Raw genomic sequence first — 18,808 nt, 5'->3', positions numbered from 1 at the left:
ATTTTCATGCCTAAATTTACAACATTGTATTATTCACTTAAAGAGAGCCCGCCAAATTATATAAGCTAGTTCTCTGCCAGACAAATTTTGCATCTTCCCTACCTCCCCTTTCCCCAAAGCCATTCTTCACTTTTTGCTTCCCGAGCAATCTAAGAAGCACACTTCATCACACCACTTCTCTCTCAAAACCTTTCAGTAGTTTGCCCATGGACAAAATCCATTATCATTCATTCCAATCTGTAACTCCATTACTAAATATTTATTGATATCAAAGGTACTGTTGGGAATATAAAGGATTATAGAGCATGGTCCTGCCCATAAAGATCATATGACCTAATGAAACAAACATAAGCAAGACAAGTAACAGCTCAATACAATTCAGTACATGCCATAAGTACATGTGTTAGAAGTTAATTGGGAAGTCCATCTTGGAGAAACAGAATTTAAGAAATTTCCTGATTCAGAGTAGAGCTGTTTACTAAGGGTAATATTGATGCTGCCAAATTTTACCTTGACTTCTAAAAGAAGCAGGAAGAAACAGATAATGTCCCAAATTAAGTAGAACAAGTACAGTTCTCTTATAACTAATTCATTACAGTTAGTTCTTGTATGTCTGATCCCAGAAAAAGAAAATGACAAACCAATAGTATTACTTTTTGAAAAACCAGGGTTTCAGAAAACAGGTATTTGGTTAAAGATCATTAGCATAACATGCACTTTGGCAGACCTTTTTTTTTTTTTTCGCCATTCATCTATACACTAGGAAAAAATAATTACTGGTTAGAGAACTAAGTATTTCTTTGTGTTTCTTCCTTTTATTTTTAAATGCACGCACCCTCTAGAAAAGGGTGACAAACTCCTGAATTCTAAAACCTTAGCTACTTATCATCAACATCCTTGTAAATGATCAGTATTCAAATTAGTAATATTCTTTGTTAAATCATCCATAAAACAATGAAAAGTAACTCAAGGTAGAAAAAAATCAGATTTAACTGATGAACAATGAAAAAATATATTTGTAAAAGTACATGTCAATAATTAAACTTCTCTGTTTAATGGACATAAATCTTTCAGAAGTTATCTAAATTAGAAATCAGGGTTTCAAAATGGTTCTTATTAGAGAATGCTGGCTACTAGAGATAAATTTAAGCTGAATAAATTTGTTTACTGTTAAGAAGGATTTTTAATGTAAAACAAAACTATATTTCCTGGAATGAAATACCAGGATGTATAAAATAAAAATTATTTTGGAGTATTTACTCTATGTCACTTAATAGCCTCAAATTATCTTTTTAGTATCATACTTATGAAAGGGTTTTAACCAAGCTGTTTAAGTGTAATAAGACCAGAGTCTCCTGGGAATGTAATTATCTGGTTTGTTTTGAATCAGACTGTCTGCAGTTAGTTTGGTGTTTTAATAAGGTCTACAAGGATTAGACCCAGTCAGCATACGAATTATGAAACTCCTAGTCAACCTGAGCAAGAACAAAAGAAAAAAAATGAAACTCAGGTGAGTAACCGGGCTTTCCCTAAGGGACTGTCAAATACTGTTCACAACATAGCAAGTGTCGTTTTGAAAATCAGGAAACATAGGGTTCAACTAGGAAAGTTTTTGTCATCTAAGAGAAAAAAAAATAATATACGCTTCTTTAAATATGTGAATTTCTTGATAGAAATAGAAAGGCATTCATCTACGGTAGCTAGCAATATGGAGAGAAATGTTATGGCAATATTTTAACAAGCACCACAGTGTAGTCAAAATGTGATCTTTTTGCTTAGCTATTTTAGAAATAAAATGGTTTTGGTGATTTTTTTCCTATGCAAGTTTGTTTATATATATATATATATATATATATATATATATATATATATATATCAGATGAAAATGTTTTTCCACCATTTGTAATAAAGTTTATTAATTTTCTTGGTATTCAACATAAATTGTGATTGGTTTCCAGACTGTTCTTTTCTAGTCAAACCCTGAAGATGTTTCTTTAAAAAATGTTAATTCAAAGGACAGAAGTCTACAGTCCCCAAATAAGTTAAGGCTCAAAATAAAGGGAAAAGATAAGAAAGAAAAATTAAGAAACAAATACTTATTTTGAAGGAGTCAGTAAATCCAAATCTAGGACAATAGGGCAGTTTTCTCAGAAGAAATTAACCCTACAAATTGATTTAGAGAGCTTACTGATAGAATTAAGCTGTTTCCATGTATTATAATGAAGGAATCCACCTATGAGGAGGCGGCCAAAAGGTAGTTATGGAGTGTAGATAAAGGAACACTGTGGTGTAGTTGTTAACGCTTGATTTTTCCAGCATGTAGTTCAAGGGAGGAATCCCTGATTAGCTGCCAGAATTACCAAGTACTGATAAGGGCATCACTTGTGATAAACTGAGTAAAATAGCTCTTATCCCCATCCAACTACTATTCCTAGACTTTTAAAAATTTTATTTTCATCTTCTTTTTTAAGTTTTTTTTCTTCCTACACTTAAGTATTAGTCTTCCCATATTCATTCCCTTCTGAGAAGAGAATGTGATGATCAACTCTGTTTGCAGCTCTGTTTCTCACTGTGATTTATTAAATTTGTTTTTTGTTAAATATCAGACCCATGTTAGTTCAAGTGCCATGAGCCTCTTCCAGAGGTGACATCATTCCTGATAAAACTCCCGACTCTTCTAGATACAGAACAAACCCTGAAATACAGGCAGCCACAGCCTGGCTCCACTTGGCAGGGACCCAGTGGAAGTATCTACAACAACACCAATATCATAGCATATGTGAACGTGTTACGTCAAGTGGATTCAGACCCCAATTCCTGGTAGTATTTAAAAAGGTATTTCTAGTACTGTGAACACCATAGATTGCCACAAGCTACCACCAGAACCCTACAGGCTACAGAGGAAGCATGGCCCTGCCAAAACCTTGAATTCGGACTTCTAGCATCCAGAACTATGAGACAATAAATGTCTGAATTTTTGTTGTTTAACCCACCAGTTTGTGAAACTTCGTTATGGAAGCCCTAGGAAACTAAGATAATGTCCAAAAACTAGGAAGAGGTGGGGGATCTTGTATCATTTTCCCACTTAGGTGTTTTGGGAATTGCAATTTATCTTACATTTTACCAGATTATTTTAATAAGTAAATCTTTTTATTGGCTAGAAATCAATTTGTCCATATAAAAATGTGAATTCTGGAGAACATGAAATATAAAGAGAAATCAAATTCATTATATAAACAAACAAAAATATATGGCTGATTTTACTATAGGGAGTGTAATAAAGAAAACTCACAATACTCGAATATTTACTAGATTAAATGACAATTTAGGGAGGAATGTTGTGTAGTTTACCCGAAATTAAACAATGCATCAAGTACATTTTTAGATTTATTTGTATTATCTTTAATGAACTATGTTTAACATTTTACAAATCTTCAGATTGTTACAGTTTTCAACAGTAAATATAGTAGTAACTGTAATAAATACACTGAAAGGAGAGATTCCTCTAATGAAAGAGTATGAAAGATAGAAACACTTGGAAATAAGAGGGCAAAATGTCAATTCTAGGTCTGAGGTGGAAATTAATACAGTCAAAGTCTTTTACAATGTTGGTACATGGGGAAAAGTAAATAACTCATACATTAAAAATTAGCTTGTAGTTTTGAGCTTCACTTTTCTGGGCAGTTTTGAGGGACATTATTTGAACCACAAATCACTAAAATCCTATAATACATATTGATACCAGAGGGTTCAAACACACACAGAATGATCTAAAAATGATTGCCAAAGCAAAGAAGTGCTTTTATTCCTCAACAGTTGTGACTTCCGTGGTATACTATATATTAAAAAAGGGCTTAATCCCTATACAACTGCATAAATATCATAAAAACTGATTTTATAAAGTCTCAAGATCACAATATGCATTCAAAAATACATATAACTGTGCTTTAGTAAACAAATCCATCAGTTAATTGAGGGATAATTTTGCCTTTAAGATATATCCAAAGTATGTACAAAGGATATACAAATGTTAACAATTTGTGACCAAAATTATCTAGGTTTATATTTGCAAAAAACTGTATAGGTTTTCAATTTAAAAATTTAAGAAAGTTGTGAATATTGTTCATTTATTATCACTTGGGTTAAGAAAAATGTGGATGGCTTCTGCTTTTTAACAGGAAGTTTGTGAACTACTCATAAATGAGAAGTTATACACTTTAGATCATTAGAAAAGATAAATTAATTCCCAACTGAGAACAGAATGTGCAGTGTATAAAAAATAATGTTTTATTCTGAAACCAAAGAAGTACTTCTAGAAAAGCCCTTGGACTACATATGCTCATTTCCTTTATGTAAGAATGAATAAAATAAGTGGCATACTTGAATGGTATATCCTTATGTCAACATACATATTCCATTACCAAGATGAGAAATGAAACATTTTTATTTAAAAGAGGGGGGAAAAAGCACTTAAAAATTGAAGAGATGCAATATTCTACTGTATAGTTTCTAATTTCACGTCAACATAAAGAATTTATCAATATATGGCAGATTCAAAAAAAGAATTAAACACACAAAAGAAAGAGATCTTTGTTACTTACATGCAAAATTAATTGTTCCAACGTGAAACACTAGCTCTATATTTTTTTTAATTAAAAACTGCACATCTGTTGAATTTGCCTAACAGAAAGAAAATGCACATTTAAGAAAGATGTCATTATATCCTTCTAATAAAGCAAGTCTGTATCAAAGGCACTTCAGCAGAGCACTAACTTCTTAATCTTTTCCAAATCATTTTCATTTCATTTATGCCCCTTTTCTGCATCTTTCTGTATAAAATCAGTAAGAAGCCTCCTCTAATTGTGGACCTTACCACTACTCAAAAAAAAGGAAAAAAAAAAAAAAAGTAAGCTTAGATGTTGCCCAAAATATTCACCTCTTCTATGGATTGGGATAAAATATAGCAAATTTTTGTCTACTTCTTTTAATTTCTTTGGGTTAATAACAGAAAGGTAGGAGTTATCTGAAAGGTTAGATAGTTTCAGAAGTGGTTACACACAAAAATTGGCTGAAGTCTACTATCTTGAGAAAAAAAGCTATTGTTTCTTTTATTTTACATCTATCTACAATTTTACTAAAGCTAATGTAGTTATTTTGGTTCTTTTAACTTATTTATGTGGCTTAGGTCTCTAAGTTGCTTCCATGTTGAAGAGTAAGGGATGAAAATAAAGCATTTAGTTTCATTTTTCCCCTGAGGAAAAGGAGAAGCTACTTCAGACATTTTGATTTCACGGAAATTTTAAGAAAAATGGAATCAACTGATTTTATTTTAAAGACCTTTTATTTTTAGGACATATGAATGATAATTCAGGGTTGAAGACACTTAAAATCAGAAACATTTGCTGAATATATGCACACTAAATTCCTTTCAACGATGAAAGGAATATGGACATATTACTTCCAAAACTGAAAAAAAATATGTTGTAAAGACCGTAAGTGATTTAATGGAAAATTTCCACCTTTCTGATGAAACTGAAACATCTTTTATGAATGTTAGCAGAAAAAAAGTAACATTTAAAAATACACCTAATGTTTTGAAGGCATTTTTGAACCTCAGGGAAATGGCATTTCTTTTTCTGCTTGTCAATTTCAGAAAAAAAAACTTGAAATGTTACTTCCTTTATCTTCATGTATTTTGTTAAATTTTTGGTGTTTATAATAAACTTTTACCTCACTGATTTTTTAATAAAGTTCAATAAACTTTAAATGAATGAATTTGGGTTTTTAATATAATAATCTTGAGACTGAATTTTATCATACAGTGTCGGCCTTAAACCAAAGTCTTTCGTTTTTCTTCTAGATTGCTAAAAAGTTTTCCTTGACAGCTAAACTCACTTCACTTTTGAGGGAAAAGATAATTTAAAACAAAAATTCAATATCAGGGCATTCATTTCTCAGATTTCTAAATAACAAATTAACACTTCATTATTTATTTCGTGAAGTTACATCCAAAAACAACCGAAGAGCTGATGTTTCCCTTTCTAATCACCAAGTAGCTTCTTACCCATCTTATATGAACTGAGTTGGGATTTACTTTTTGGGTGACAAAATACACATGCTATTTATCACATAAAATAAAATGCTGTTTGGCCTTTAAACTCTAGAATAACATCAGTCCAGGACATTTATCAAGTCACATTCAAGTATAGGCAGAGAACAACATAACAGTGACATCGCACAAAGCAAAGGCAACATTTTTGGAAGCAACCTCAGAACATGTTTTACTATGCTATCCCTTAAGCGAGTCAGGGCCAAATTAACTGACTGAGCAACATTTTCAGATAACTAACATCTTGAGACTACATTTTGAAAACTTGGATACTTCAAATTCATCACCCAAAAATAAATGAAAAGAATAGGCCAGAAAAAGCATTCTTCTGTGTCTTTCTTCCTGATAACTGCATTATCATTTTGCTATTTACTCTGCTTGAGACACGTCCAGGGACCATGAGATTGCCCAGTCTCAACTTCTCAACAAGTTCATATGGCAGTTTACAACAAGAAGCAAGAACAGCACAAGACATCAGAACACAACTACCCATGTGTGTTAATTTATGGGAATTAGTGGGCGTTCTTCTCGCTTCTTCCAGATATTAGTCTTGCTATCTCTTTTGGCTAGTGGTGGTCTTCCCCGTTTTTTAGTGGGAGATGTGTTGGCTTCAAAATCTTCAACAGTGCTTTTTCTTCCTGGGGACTCTTCCATTGGGTGCTCTATGATAGCTCCACTCCCTCCATCTAGTATGTGCCTTAAGGCTGGGTCCTCAGGGGAACAGACAGTGGTTCCACTCTCACTACTGCTCAGGTCTAAATCTTCTAAGTAAAGTATCTTAGGTTGATGCATGCTTTTGATGAAGGTTTTCTCCCTCTCAAGCTTCCTACTCAAGTGATGCTCATTCATGTCCACTCCAGAGTCCAAACTCGTGTCATTGCTCTGGGTTCTCTTGCCCCTTTTCAGGTCTATAAAGGAATGCCTCACTTGTGCAACTGGCTTTCCATCAAGAGACACAAACCAGGCTCTGGGATGGGGGGAGGGCTTTCCTTTGGACAGCTCCAGGAGGGTCTGCTCTGAAATTCCCTGAAGCTCCGAGGAAAATGGAGTCATTACAACAGCTTCATTTAGTGTTCCAGGAACAGAGACAGATTCTAGTAAGCTGTTAGAATATCGGCTCCAATCTGAAGTTTGGGATGGCAAGCTCTGCTGACCTTCAAGTACAATATTCTCTTCCCTGGCATCTGGGGGCTGTGCAAGAGAATGCATTGGCATTTTGGGTAGTGTCTGTGTAAAGTTCTCTCTGTTTACTGGTTCCATCAATTGGCCATAGACTAACTGTCCCTTTCTTGGCAAAGTAGCTGACTTAGCAGTATGTAACTGCTCTGGAGTGGAGAAAAGGTCAGATGTTTGAAGGATAGCAATGGGTTGGCTATAGATATGCATGAGCTGTTCCGGAATGTGGGAATGCCCAAACACCTCTTCATTACCTGTGAGATACCTGTTTTCTTCTTTAGCATCACCTAGAGATGGAGAAAGATTGTTGTTAATATGTTTAGTTTGTTTGGACACAACATTGGGCTCCAAAGACTGTGCTGGGTTTCTTGCATAATTATTTTGATGGATTGACAGAAATGAAACGTCTTCATTGTAGATTCTAAAATTATCCCTGGTTTTCACCATGGAAACTCTTTCTTCTGTTTCTGCCTTTGGTGGTTCCCTCTTTTGAGGGCTGTATGAGGAGTTTTTGGAGTTGAACAACTGTGACTTGTCCTCAGCTTTTATTGCAACTTTGACGGAACTGATATGATTTATGTGTGTCGTTGAAGTTGTCTGGTCTCTCTTGAGGACCTCAAGTTTAGTGATATTTCTTTCTCTTTTCTGTGAACCACCACACTTATCCCTAGAATAAAAGAAATGAGAAAAAATGTATGAAAGTTATGATCTAGAAGCTTCCTTAAAAAAAAAAAAAACAATACATGCACATCATATATATAATGTTAATGTTAAAATAAATCCATTTTTGGTTTTAATCTATAGATTTTAAAGTTCAAAAAATTGATTGCCACAAATAACCTTTGTAAGGCCCAGAAAATACTGAAATACTATAATTTGATAGTCTCCTGTGTTTATAAACATTGAATAATATTGTTCTTACCTGCAATAACAAAGAAGGATAGCAAAAAATCCAATGACAATGACTATTGTTCCCCCTAATATGGCTGTAAGAAACACTGTGTGGTAGGCAGTTATGTTCTTGGAATCTTCATTTATACCTGAACATACATGGTTTAATATAAACAAACAGAAAAAGAGAAAATACATTATTTTGGATCAAATTTTCAATTATGCCATATCATGGATGAGGCAGACTGAATATTAATACACAATTTTATTTGTTTGTTCTCCTCCCGTGGCAGGCTACCCTATTGGTGAAGAAGTCTACCCCACCTCAATGACTTTGGGCTTGGCCATTTATTTGACTTGCTTTGCTCATTAAAATGTGAGCACCTTAAATGAACTTGCTTGGTTTGGCTCTGCCTTGTTGCTCTGGACATCTAATACATGAATAAGTATATCCCAGAGAGTCACTCTTCCTTCTACCTGATTTCAGGAATAAGAAATCACATTGAGCTCAGCCAAACCAAGCCTAAAAGCTGCAGCCAATCCAAGACATTCATGAACTGTAAGCAACAAATAAAGTTTGCTGTGGTAAACCACTGAGAAAGTGGGGTTGTTACTGCAGCAATAGGTAACACAGAAATTTGTACCTAGATGCTGAGATGCTGCTACCACAAAAATCTAAAATATACGACATGGGCTTCCAAGCCAAGCAGTGGACAGTGAGCAAGAGGAAGGAAAAAAGTGGTGACCCAAGTTATATAGTTGCAAAATATTTGGTAAAATAAACTAGGAGAAAGTGTTTCCAGCTAATTTCAGCTTTGTGTGAAAACACTTTGAAATAGTGAGTTGTGAGTGTTAATTGTTATTAGCTGCACTTGATGGGAAAACATTTTAAAGATAAATTCAGAAAAGAATTTGCCAAAAGCAAGCAGGAGTAAAAGGAACAGAGAGAATACAAAATTCTCAGATTGAAGGAATAAAAGTTCCGACTTCTTCAGCCTGGGCTCTAGAATAAGAAGATGCCTTGATCCCACATCAGCCAAGACCAGCAGAGGCACAGTCGACCCACTCATCTCATGTTCTGAGAGCACACGTGAAATGCTGCTGTTTTACGCCTTGCTGCAGTAAAGGCTGGCTAGAACTCTAGAATGGTGAGTGCAGGTTACTAAGATTCTGCATGAAAATTAATGCTACTTGGCACTAATCTTGAGGTAATCTGCTTCACATCACCAAGACTTCATTGTGCTCACAGAATAGAGTATCAACTAGTTTTTAATATATATTCCGGGTGACAGCGTGATGAGAGGAGGTGGGACAGCTGGGTAACTGGTAATCTCAAATATGACAGGCTCCCAATGCACCAAGGACACTGGAAGAGACTGAGGGATCACAAGGTCTTTAGGAGTATCCATTAAATTTTCCATCATCTAATTTTATGAAAATAAAGTAATACTAACAGTAATAATAAAAAATTTGAATAAGCAACATTGTGATTATTCATACAGACTTTGGTGCCAAAGTATCTAAATTGGAATTATGGCCTCAACATTTATTTTTATATGATCTGGGACACATTTTATGTATTTCTGCCTGACTTCCCTCATCTGTAAAGCATAAAAATAATAATAGTTATACTTAACTCATATAGGTTGTTGAGAGAATTAAATGAGTTAATATTTATAAACGACTTAGAACAATGCTTGGCACATGATAAGCACTCAATAAGTGTTAGCTACACTACACTGTTGCTGTTAAATGAAAATTCAAAGTTATATAAGAACAGATACTTCAAGATTGTCCACAGTTTCATACATGGTAACTGGTAATAAAGTGTTTACCATACACAACAGGAACCCAAGTATAACACTGCACAATATGAAATTTCTTCAAACAAAGTTAAAAAGAAATTGGAGTAACTTAATTCTATCTGCAAATTTTTATTCAGGATACATAGGCGTAAAAGAGTAAAGTTATAACTGGGTGAAATGTAACTTCTGCTTCTAAGGAACTGCCATATTTAACTCTCCTAATCTAGAAACAAAGAAACGAAGACTCAGATGGACAGTACCTATTTCAAAGTCATCCAATTAGTTACTGAGAAAGCCAGAGCTACAACTGAGTTATCAATACTTTTAGCAAAATATTCCTTTGGCTAGGATATACTTGCAGAATAAATTTTTCAAAAGCATCACGAGAAGGTATCTAGTGCAAGCCAAGTAGGACTCCCATGCTTCTATTTTAGTACTCCAATACACATAAAATCTTTTCCAACAGATAAGCTGAAACAGACCTTCAGTGTATTTAATAAAATGACTTCAGCTTTTATAATTTATAAAGTCACTTATATAAATTGGTTGTTTCAATTATTTTTTAGTGGAAGATACACTTCTCTATAAAACTCAAATGCTCCTTAGGTTATTTTTATTAAAAATTAAATAACTTGGATTCAGTTAAGTTGATGTGTTAAATATTAATTGTTCTTTTTTCATCAATATTTCATTACAACTGCAAATTTAGAATGACATAAGGCCATACAGCTGGCAAGACTACATGATATTTTGTATCATGAATGTCAAAAATAAACACCCTCCTGTTTTCCAAATAATCTCTTAAGCACTAAGTTCACATAGTACAGAGACAATAACCCTCTTGATCATATTTGGTTAATGGCTCATATTTCTCCTATTGGAATACTAAATTTTGGCTTCACTAAAAAAAGTCTTGGTGTCTTGCATGGTCTAAAACTCAAACATTGTAAACATAAATGACAACAAAAATCAAATGATATTTTAAAGACACTTTCTCAGAAAAAAAGTTGGAGAACCTTCTAATTAATAGATAGCATAATAAAGAGAGATAATAGAAGGCTGCAGAGAAACATAGTCCTGGATCAGGGTATGTGCTGGGACTATTCCTGGCCAGCATGAAATTGTCAGGAATCATCTCCGGCATGTGGTTAAAGATGGAGGAATGCATGATATGCATTTAATCTTTACTTTCTCCTAAAACCTCACTCAAGTGACACTACAAGTTTGGCTTTGTTTTTTTTCTTTAATCCCACAAACCCGTAAGAACAAGGAAGAATGAGAAAAGAGACAACAGCAACAAAATGATGAATGCTGGAAAGTTGACATAGCAAAGCTGGCAGTGAGAAAGCTAAGACACATCTGGATTTTACCAGAACACCCGAAAGAGACAGGAAGTGGCAGCAACAAGCTCCTCAGGATTTCATTCTTCAGGTAGTGAAAACCGGGCACAAAACAGATCCCAAACACCCTCTGCGAACAATGCACAGCCAGCAAATTCCCCTTCCCAACCCTGGCAGATGATTTGGGGGTTTAAGCTCTCGAGAAGGTTAAAAAAAGAGAGAGAGTAAGTGAGCACCTCTGGCCTAGGGGACACAAAACACAGCTGACAGCTTTCTATACGGCAAGTTTGGCTATTGATCCCCAGCCTTCTTCTGGCTGGCACTGGACAAAGTCCTCTGGCAAATCTGACCAACCCCTCAAAAAAGAGCCAAAGATACTGAAATCAAAATTTTCCACAAAACAAGGCACAGTCAGGCCATGCTATAATGCCGTAGTCTGTAAGCTCCATCCACATACATGGAGTTTACAATTGAGTATTCAATGCTCTGCTCTTCAATATGATCTGCCAGCCAAGGATCATCAGTTATTTATCTAAAGCATCTAATATGAAAGACAGATTGTTGGGAATTAAATGAGGTACCCCACAAAAGACATGTTCAAATCTTAATCCACATTCCTATGGCATGAACCTATTTGTATACAAAGGACCTCTGAAGATGATATTATCAGTTAAGATATAGACTAATTTGTGAAAAGGATCTTCCACAAACTAAATCAGCGTGAGCCTTAATTCTGTCTGACCAGAGACCGTATAAAGGGAAGAAATTCCCTAGCCAAAGAGCAGACACAAGAAACGAGAGAGCTCACCATGTGACCGAGGACGGCCATCACCGAACACTACCACTTGGGAGAAAGCATGGCCTTGCCAACATCTTCATTTGGAGAAACTTCTAGCCTTCAAAACTGTGAGACAGTAAATGCTTGGTGTTTAAGCTAACCCAATGTGTGGTGTGGTATGTATCTTGGCAGATCTGGCAAACTAAGACACAGATCAAAGCAAATAAATATTTGGAGGGAACACATAATACAAGGAGGAAAGAAGTTTTTAAAATATATTATTAATGTCCTTAGAGAGATAAAATATTATAATCATGAAATAAAAATAAAAACTATAAAAGGAACATTCAGCAAAAACAAAAGAATGCCTAGAAATGAAAAATACGATGAGAAACAGAAACCTCAATAGAAGGGCTAGGGTATAGGTCAAGGATATTTTTCAGAGTAGATCAATAAGCCTACCAACCACCCCACCCCCCCAAAAAAAGCATCACAAAATAATAATAGAATTCTCCAGGAGGGCCAGCATCAAAATAACAGGAGGTCTTAAAAAAGTGAACAGAAAAAAATTGAGAAAATATTCTAGAAAACTTCCCAGATATGGAACACATACATTTCCAGACTGATGGTCCATTATATGTTCTGTAAGATGACTGAAAATAGACCCACACCAAGACATGGTATAATGAAATTTCAGCATGGTGTGGATAAAGAGAGGATCCTATCACCTTCCAGGGAAGAAAAATAGGCCTCATACAAAATATCAAGTCTTAAATAGCATGAAACTTAGTGGATGTCAGGAGATGATGGGAGGAATCCCTTCAAAACTCTGAGGGAAAATTATTTCCAACCTAGAATTCTATGCTCAGTTGAATATCAGTTATAGACAAGTATAGGAAAAAGACACTTTCAGACCTGAAAGCTTGCAAAACACTTATCTTCTATGTATCCTTTCTCAGAAGCTACTAGTGTACCACTACTTCTAGAACTATGTGGTAAACCAAGAAAATGAAAAATAAGAGATGCACAAAATAAAAGTTAGTCACAAAAGAATAGCAAAAATAAGTCACTCAGATGAAAATGAAGGGAACCCAGAAGAAGAGCTCTGCAGCAGGTGACAGTGCAGCCAGTCTGCACTGGCTGTTCTTCAGATCAGGTGAGTCTTCATTTGGGGTAACACCTGTCCTCTCTGGAAACAGTGTGGGCACACTATTACTCAAGAGCTCTTCCCTCTTACCCCCACCAATAGATAGGCTCATGACCCAAGGTTGGGCCAACCAGATTCTTCCTTCCTGGACCGATCATGAACAAAGAGAGGAAAAGACTACAAAGAACTGGAGACATCTGCCACACAGGAGCAACCTGGAGAAGACAGTTGAGTAGGCTGCTAACTGGGCCCTCTGGTGCTTCTGAGACTCCCTTTAGAATATGATTCTTCTGCCTTCTCTGTGATCCTCTCAACTCCCTATATCCTTCTAATACATTTTTTAAGGTACCCAGAATCTTTTTTCTTGCTTTTTTTTAAACAAAAAGCTCTAATTTATCAGAGAAGAATTTATTCATAAATAGTACACTAAAAAAGAAAATACCTGATTTGAACAATCCTCATATTTCATAAGACTCTTCAGACCTTATAGCTGTATGGGACTTAAGAGTTCATTTAGCTTAATCTTTTCTTATACACATGAAATAAAAAAGCTGAGGTCAAGATATGATGTGATTTTTCTGGTGTCATACGGCAGGTAAGTGGCAATGCTTGGAATAAAATCCAGATTTGCTAATATCAATTCCAGCATTACAATTTGGATTATTTTTTTAAAATTTTTTGTTTCATTTTTATAGTACCTTTAGTTCCTGGACGTGGAGCTGCTAACCAGTAGCCCAAATGTGGTGCGTCATAGGTCCAAATTAAATGACTGCTATATTCCTTGACCGTTCCTTGGCCATGATTTACCCAAGCACCTAAAAAAGAAGGCAAGTAACAACTACCAATCCATTAACTATCGTTTATATATCTTTAAAGCTGATAAGCATTTGCTGAGAGTCATATCTAAAATACTTTATGACTTTTTCAATGATTATAAAAAACTGTGGCAATATGTTACCATGAGATCAAATATATAGTATATGATATATCATAAAATAATATTTAGGATAGAACAGAATAATTTGAATGCTTTGCTATGACTGAAGGAAATAAAATCATCATAAACTAAGGATGCAGGCATACATAGGGAAATCATGACAATTCCCCAAAAATGTTTAAGTTGGGCATACTGAGATATGTTGTGAGGATATGAGTAATGAAATCCCAATTTATGCTTCAGTATGACTGGGAGAATAAAAATGGAAGGGATTCTTTGACATAACTTACTGGCATCATTTTCCCCGATAGCAGGGCCAATTTTAGCCAATGGCAAAATACTTAAAATAAGTAATATTATTAAAAAATTATTGCTATACCAAGTTCTAAGATAGGAGAATCAAATATTCAAAAGAAAAATATTCAAAATATTTTCACCAAGCTTACATACCTGTAGTCATATCAAATGTCCAGGCAGGTATATGATCCCCTGCATTTATACCATTTGTATGTAGAAGGGGGAGAGAAATTTGAATAGCACCATCCACCTTTAATTCTTTTCCTCCAGAATAAATTTTCACACATATTGCAGCAAGAGGAGTCAATTCAATGCTTTCAAAACCTAAAAAAGAAGACATTTCATTAAAATCATACAGAAACATAGATAGTAGATACATAATAATGACAAACTACTATGTGTCTAAAATATCTGGTTCTTTTATTTCACCCAGGGTTATCCATTTTAATATCAAATAGATCCTGGACCCTCACTAAGAATTTTTAAAATAAAATACAAACATGTTATATGTTATGCAACACTGATAAATCAGTAAAAGCCTAAGACATCTAATTCTGTCAGAATCATCCGATTTTTAAGGGCAATGGAATCCAATCAACGTTTTTGAAAACAGAAAAACTAACCACCAAAAAAACAAATCTCACTAATACCATACCCAAATAAAGGTTCTACGATACCATATCATCAAGGCAGATCTGGACCCACGATACCTGGTTCTTCTCCCAAGATCATCTGTTTCAGAGAGAACTAGAACAGACCCAGCTGCAGTGCTTAAAGCTGCCTTATGTAAAAACCATTCTGATTCAAAATGCAATTTTTAACGGATAGACTTGACAATGAAACATAAAATAACTATGTAATATCATTATCTGATAAAATTAAATATGCCTTGAAATATACTTAATTATTAATAGTACAACTGAAAGAATTGACTGTGACTTCAAAGCTTGAAACAGGGAAAAGAGAGATTAATAGACAAATTGGTTATATTGCTTTGCCTAAGGTTGTAAAGATTTCATTATACAATTTATAATATGCCTTCTTAAATATCAGGAACTACCTATCAATTTCTATTACTCCCATTTTAAAAGCTTTTAGAAAGTGCATTCCTTTTTTGTTTTTGAAATATTAGCAATGCCAAAGTTAAAATACACAAACAGAATATTTCCAATGAATAAAATAATATGGTTATAGATAAATTTAAAATTACAGTATTAATCTTTTACAGACAGTTTAACAATTTTACATTTTCTAAGTATTTTCCTAACACATTAAAAGTAGTTGGATAAAAATATACTTACTACATATTATTTGTTCCTTGAGGCTAAACATTTGAGTCTTTAGCTGAAGAGCTGGTTTTGTTCATTCATTTAACAAGTATTTACAGAGCCCCTACTGGCACCATGTACACATACAGGAACCAAAGATACAATAAGTACATGCTCTCTTAACACTGCCTGCAGTAAGTTTTCACAAGCTTCATTATCTATCTACCATCCTTGTTTAGGCATTTTCTTTATTCCTTGTCAGTTTCCTCCACCAGAATATAAGCACAGGATAGAAGGTGCCTTATCAGTGCTGTGAAGAAAAACTAGGAAGGCAATGCAATTAGGTAGTCAGGGAAGGCCTCTTGGAGGAGGGGACATTTGAGCTGTGACTAAAAAGACAAGAAGGGGCCATCCATGCAAAGAGCTAAAGAGCTTTCCAGGTGAAAGAAACAAGTGAAAGCTCCCAAGTTAGGATGAGTGTGGCATAACTGGGGAAGAAACACCAAGGGGCTAGAGAGAGACCAAAGGGTAGGAGAGAGAGGCAAGAACATATAGGGCCTTGGAGGCTACTGAGGATTGAGTCGTGCAGCCCAAAAAGGACAGGTTCTTAATCCACATCATTGTGCATGTGGATCCATTTATAAACAGTACCATTTGAAGATTATGCTCGTTAAGGTGTCACCAAAAAATTGAATCAGGGTGGATCTTAATCCGTATGACTGGAGACCATATAAAGAAAGGAAAGTCAGATGCTATCACAGAAGCCAGAAGTCAGTGGAATAAGGAGGAATAGACGGAAAGAAGAGCAGATCACCAAGTGAGGGAGGCAGAGATGCAAGCCAAGGAGCCCCAAGGACTGCAGCAAGCCAGCACCAGAATGCTACAGACTCGGAGAAGGCAGGACCTGCTAAGACCATGATTTTGGACTTCTAGCCTTCAAAACCGTGAGATAGTAAGTTGTTTAAGCCATCCCTCTGTGTGGAATTTGTCAGAGCAGCCCTGGTGAGCTAAGGTAGAGGCCATGGGAAGGGGTTCTCAGTATCACTGCTATGATCATCTGGTATTTGTTTGTAGTTATGATACAGGACAATTATTGGCTTACTGAAACATTTCGCTTACAATACAGGACAATTAGCTCTAATAAATTGCCCACAACACTAATCATAAGATGATCAAAATAATGCCATAAATACTTTGTCGACCAGTAGACTGTAAGCAAAAATAAAGTATTATTTAATCTTTTTTTAATACATTTTATTTTGATATAAGTTCAATCTTACAGGAACAGTTGCAAAAACAGTACAAACCCCATACATTGAACTCCATCATACCCCGACCCCCCTCCCCGATGCCCCGATCCATCACCTTTAAGATCCTGTCACACCACTGTCTCTTTCTTTCCCTCCCTCTCTCCCTCCCTCCCTCCCTCCCTCCCTAACACCCATCATCTATTGCTCTGTCCTCTGAACATAAGAGAAAGAGCTGCACATATCTTTGAACAAACAATATAATTCACATATACCTTTCCGATGAACAAGAACATTATTTTATGCAATCTCATTAAACGCAGCTAAGAAGTTCAAGAAATTCAACATTGATATAAAGCTTACATTCTATATTTCCTTTTTTTTTTTTTCTTGTGTCCCATCTGTGTCTCTTTGAGCCTCTTCTCTGACCTCAGATCCCATCCAGGATCATCCTTGGCATTTAATTGTCATCTATTTAGACTGTCTTATTTTTTTTTCAATTGTGGAAAGATATATACAGCCTAAATCTTCCTATTCCACCCCTCCCTAGCATTCCATTAGTGGGATTAATCACATTTAGAATGTTGCAATGCTATCACCTTCCAACCATCCATTTCTAGAAGTTTCCCTTCACCCCAAACAAAAACCCTACACTCCTTTCTTAACTCCCCATTGCCCCTTCCCCCACTTCTTGGAACCCCTACTCTACTTTTCATCTCTTTGGTCATATTCTCTGATACTTTCTTTGTGTTTACCATGGGGCTTAAATTTAACATCTTAAATCTATAACAATCTTGTTTTTCTTTTATACCAACTTAACTTCAATAGGACACATAAACTGTGTTCCTATACTCCTCCATTCCCCCACCTTTATGTAGTTCTTGTCAAAAATTACATATTTTACATTGAGTCCAAAACCACTGATTTATCATTACAGTTTACGTATTTTAGATCCTGTAGGAAGTAAATAGTGGAGTTATAAATCAACAATACAGTAGTATTGGTATTTATATTTACCATGTGATCTTTACTGGAAATCTTTATTTCTTCATGTGGTTTCAGTCAATTGTTTAGTGTCCCCTCCTTTCAGCCTGCTTAGGACTGATCTACTTGTGATGAAGTCCCTCAGCTTTTGATTATCCGGGAATGTTTTCATCTCCCCCTCATTTTTATCCTTCAGGTGTTTGTGAATTCTCCAAGTCTCTGATGGTTATTGACTTCTATCTGTATTCCATTGTGGTCAGAGAATGTGCTTTGAACAAATTCATTTTTTTATTTTTTATTTTATTGAGGCTTGTTTTTATGTCCCCGCATACAGTCCATTCTGGAGAAAGATCCGTGATCACTAGTGAAGAATGTGTGTCCCAGTGATCTGGGATGTAATATTCTATACATGTCTGTTGAAATTCTCTATATCTCTCTCTCCTTTCTTTGTTTCTCTGTCTGTAGGGCTCCCTTTAGTATCTGAAGTAGGGCAGGTCTTTTATTAGCAAAATCTCTCAGCATTTGTTTGTCTGTGAAAAATTTAAGCTCCCCCTCAAATTTGAAGGAGAGTTTTGCTGGATAAAGTATTCTTGGTTGGAAATTTTTCTCTCTCAGAATTTTAAATATGTCATGCCACTGCCTTCTAGCCTCCATGGTGGCCGTTGAGTAGTCACTACTTAGTCTTATGTTGTTTCCTTTGTATGTGGTGAGTTGCTTTTCTCTTGCTGCTTTCAGAACTTGCTCCTTGTCTTCAGTATTTGACAGTCAATCAGAATATGTCTTGGAGTGGGTTTATTTGGATTTATTCTATTTGGAGTTTGCCCGGCAT

At 35.3% G+C, this 18,808-nt stretch overlaps 1 protein-coding gene across 1 annotated transcript in view; it reads right to left on the bottom strand.

Moving 5' to 3' along the window:
* Positions 1-3,282: 3,282 nt before the first annotated feature.
* The window catches only part of FAM171B (family with sequence similarity 171 member B), a 67,374-nt gene continuing 51,848 nt past the window's right edge, over positions 3,283-18,808 (bottom strand). The window contains exons 5-8 of the mRNA XM_037850367.1: positions 14,634-14,804; positions 13,945-14,061; positions 8,208-8,325; positions 3,283-7,952 (exon numbers count right to left, since the gene is read on the bottom strand). Coding sequence (XP_037706295.1) covers positions 6,608-7,952; positions 8,208-8,325; positions 13,945-14,061; positions 14,634-14,804 — 1,751 coding nt within the window. The 3' untranslated portion in view covers positions 3,283-6,607. The remainder of the gene's footprint in view (positions 7,953-8,207; positions 8,326-13,944; positions 14,062-14,633; positions 14,805-18,808) is intronic.

The sequence above is a fragment of the Choloepus didactylus genome, chromosome 9, assembly GCF_015220235.1.
Source record: "Choloepus didactylus isolate mChoDid1 chromosome 9, mChoDid1.pri, whole genome shotgun sequence".
Classification (NCBI taxonomy): Eukaryota; Metazoa; Chordata; class Mammalia; order Pilosa; family Megalonychidae; genus Choloepus; species Choloepus didactylus.
Note: the sequence above shows the minus strand (reverse complement) of the source record. Positions and strands in the feature narration are given on the sequence as shown.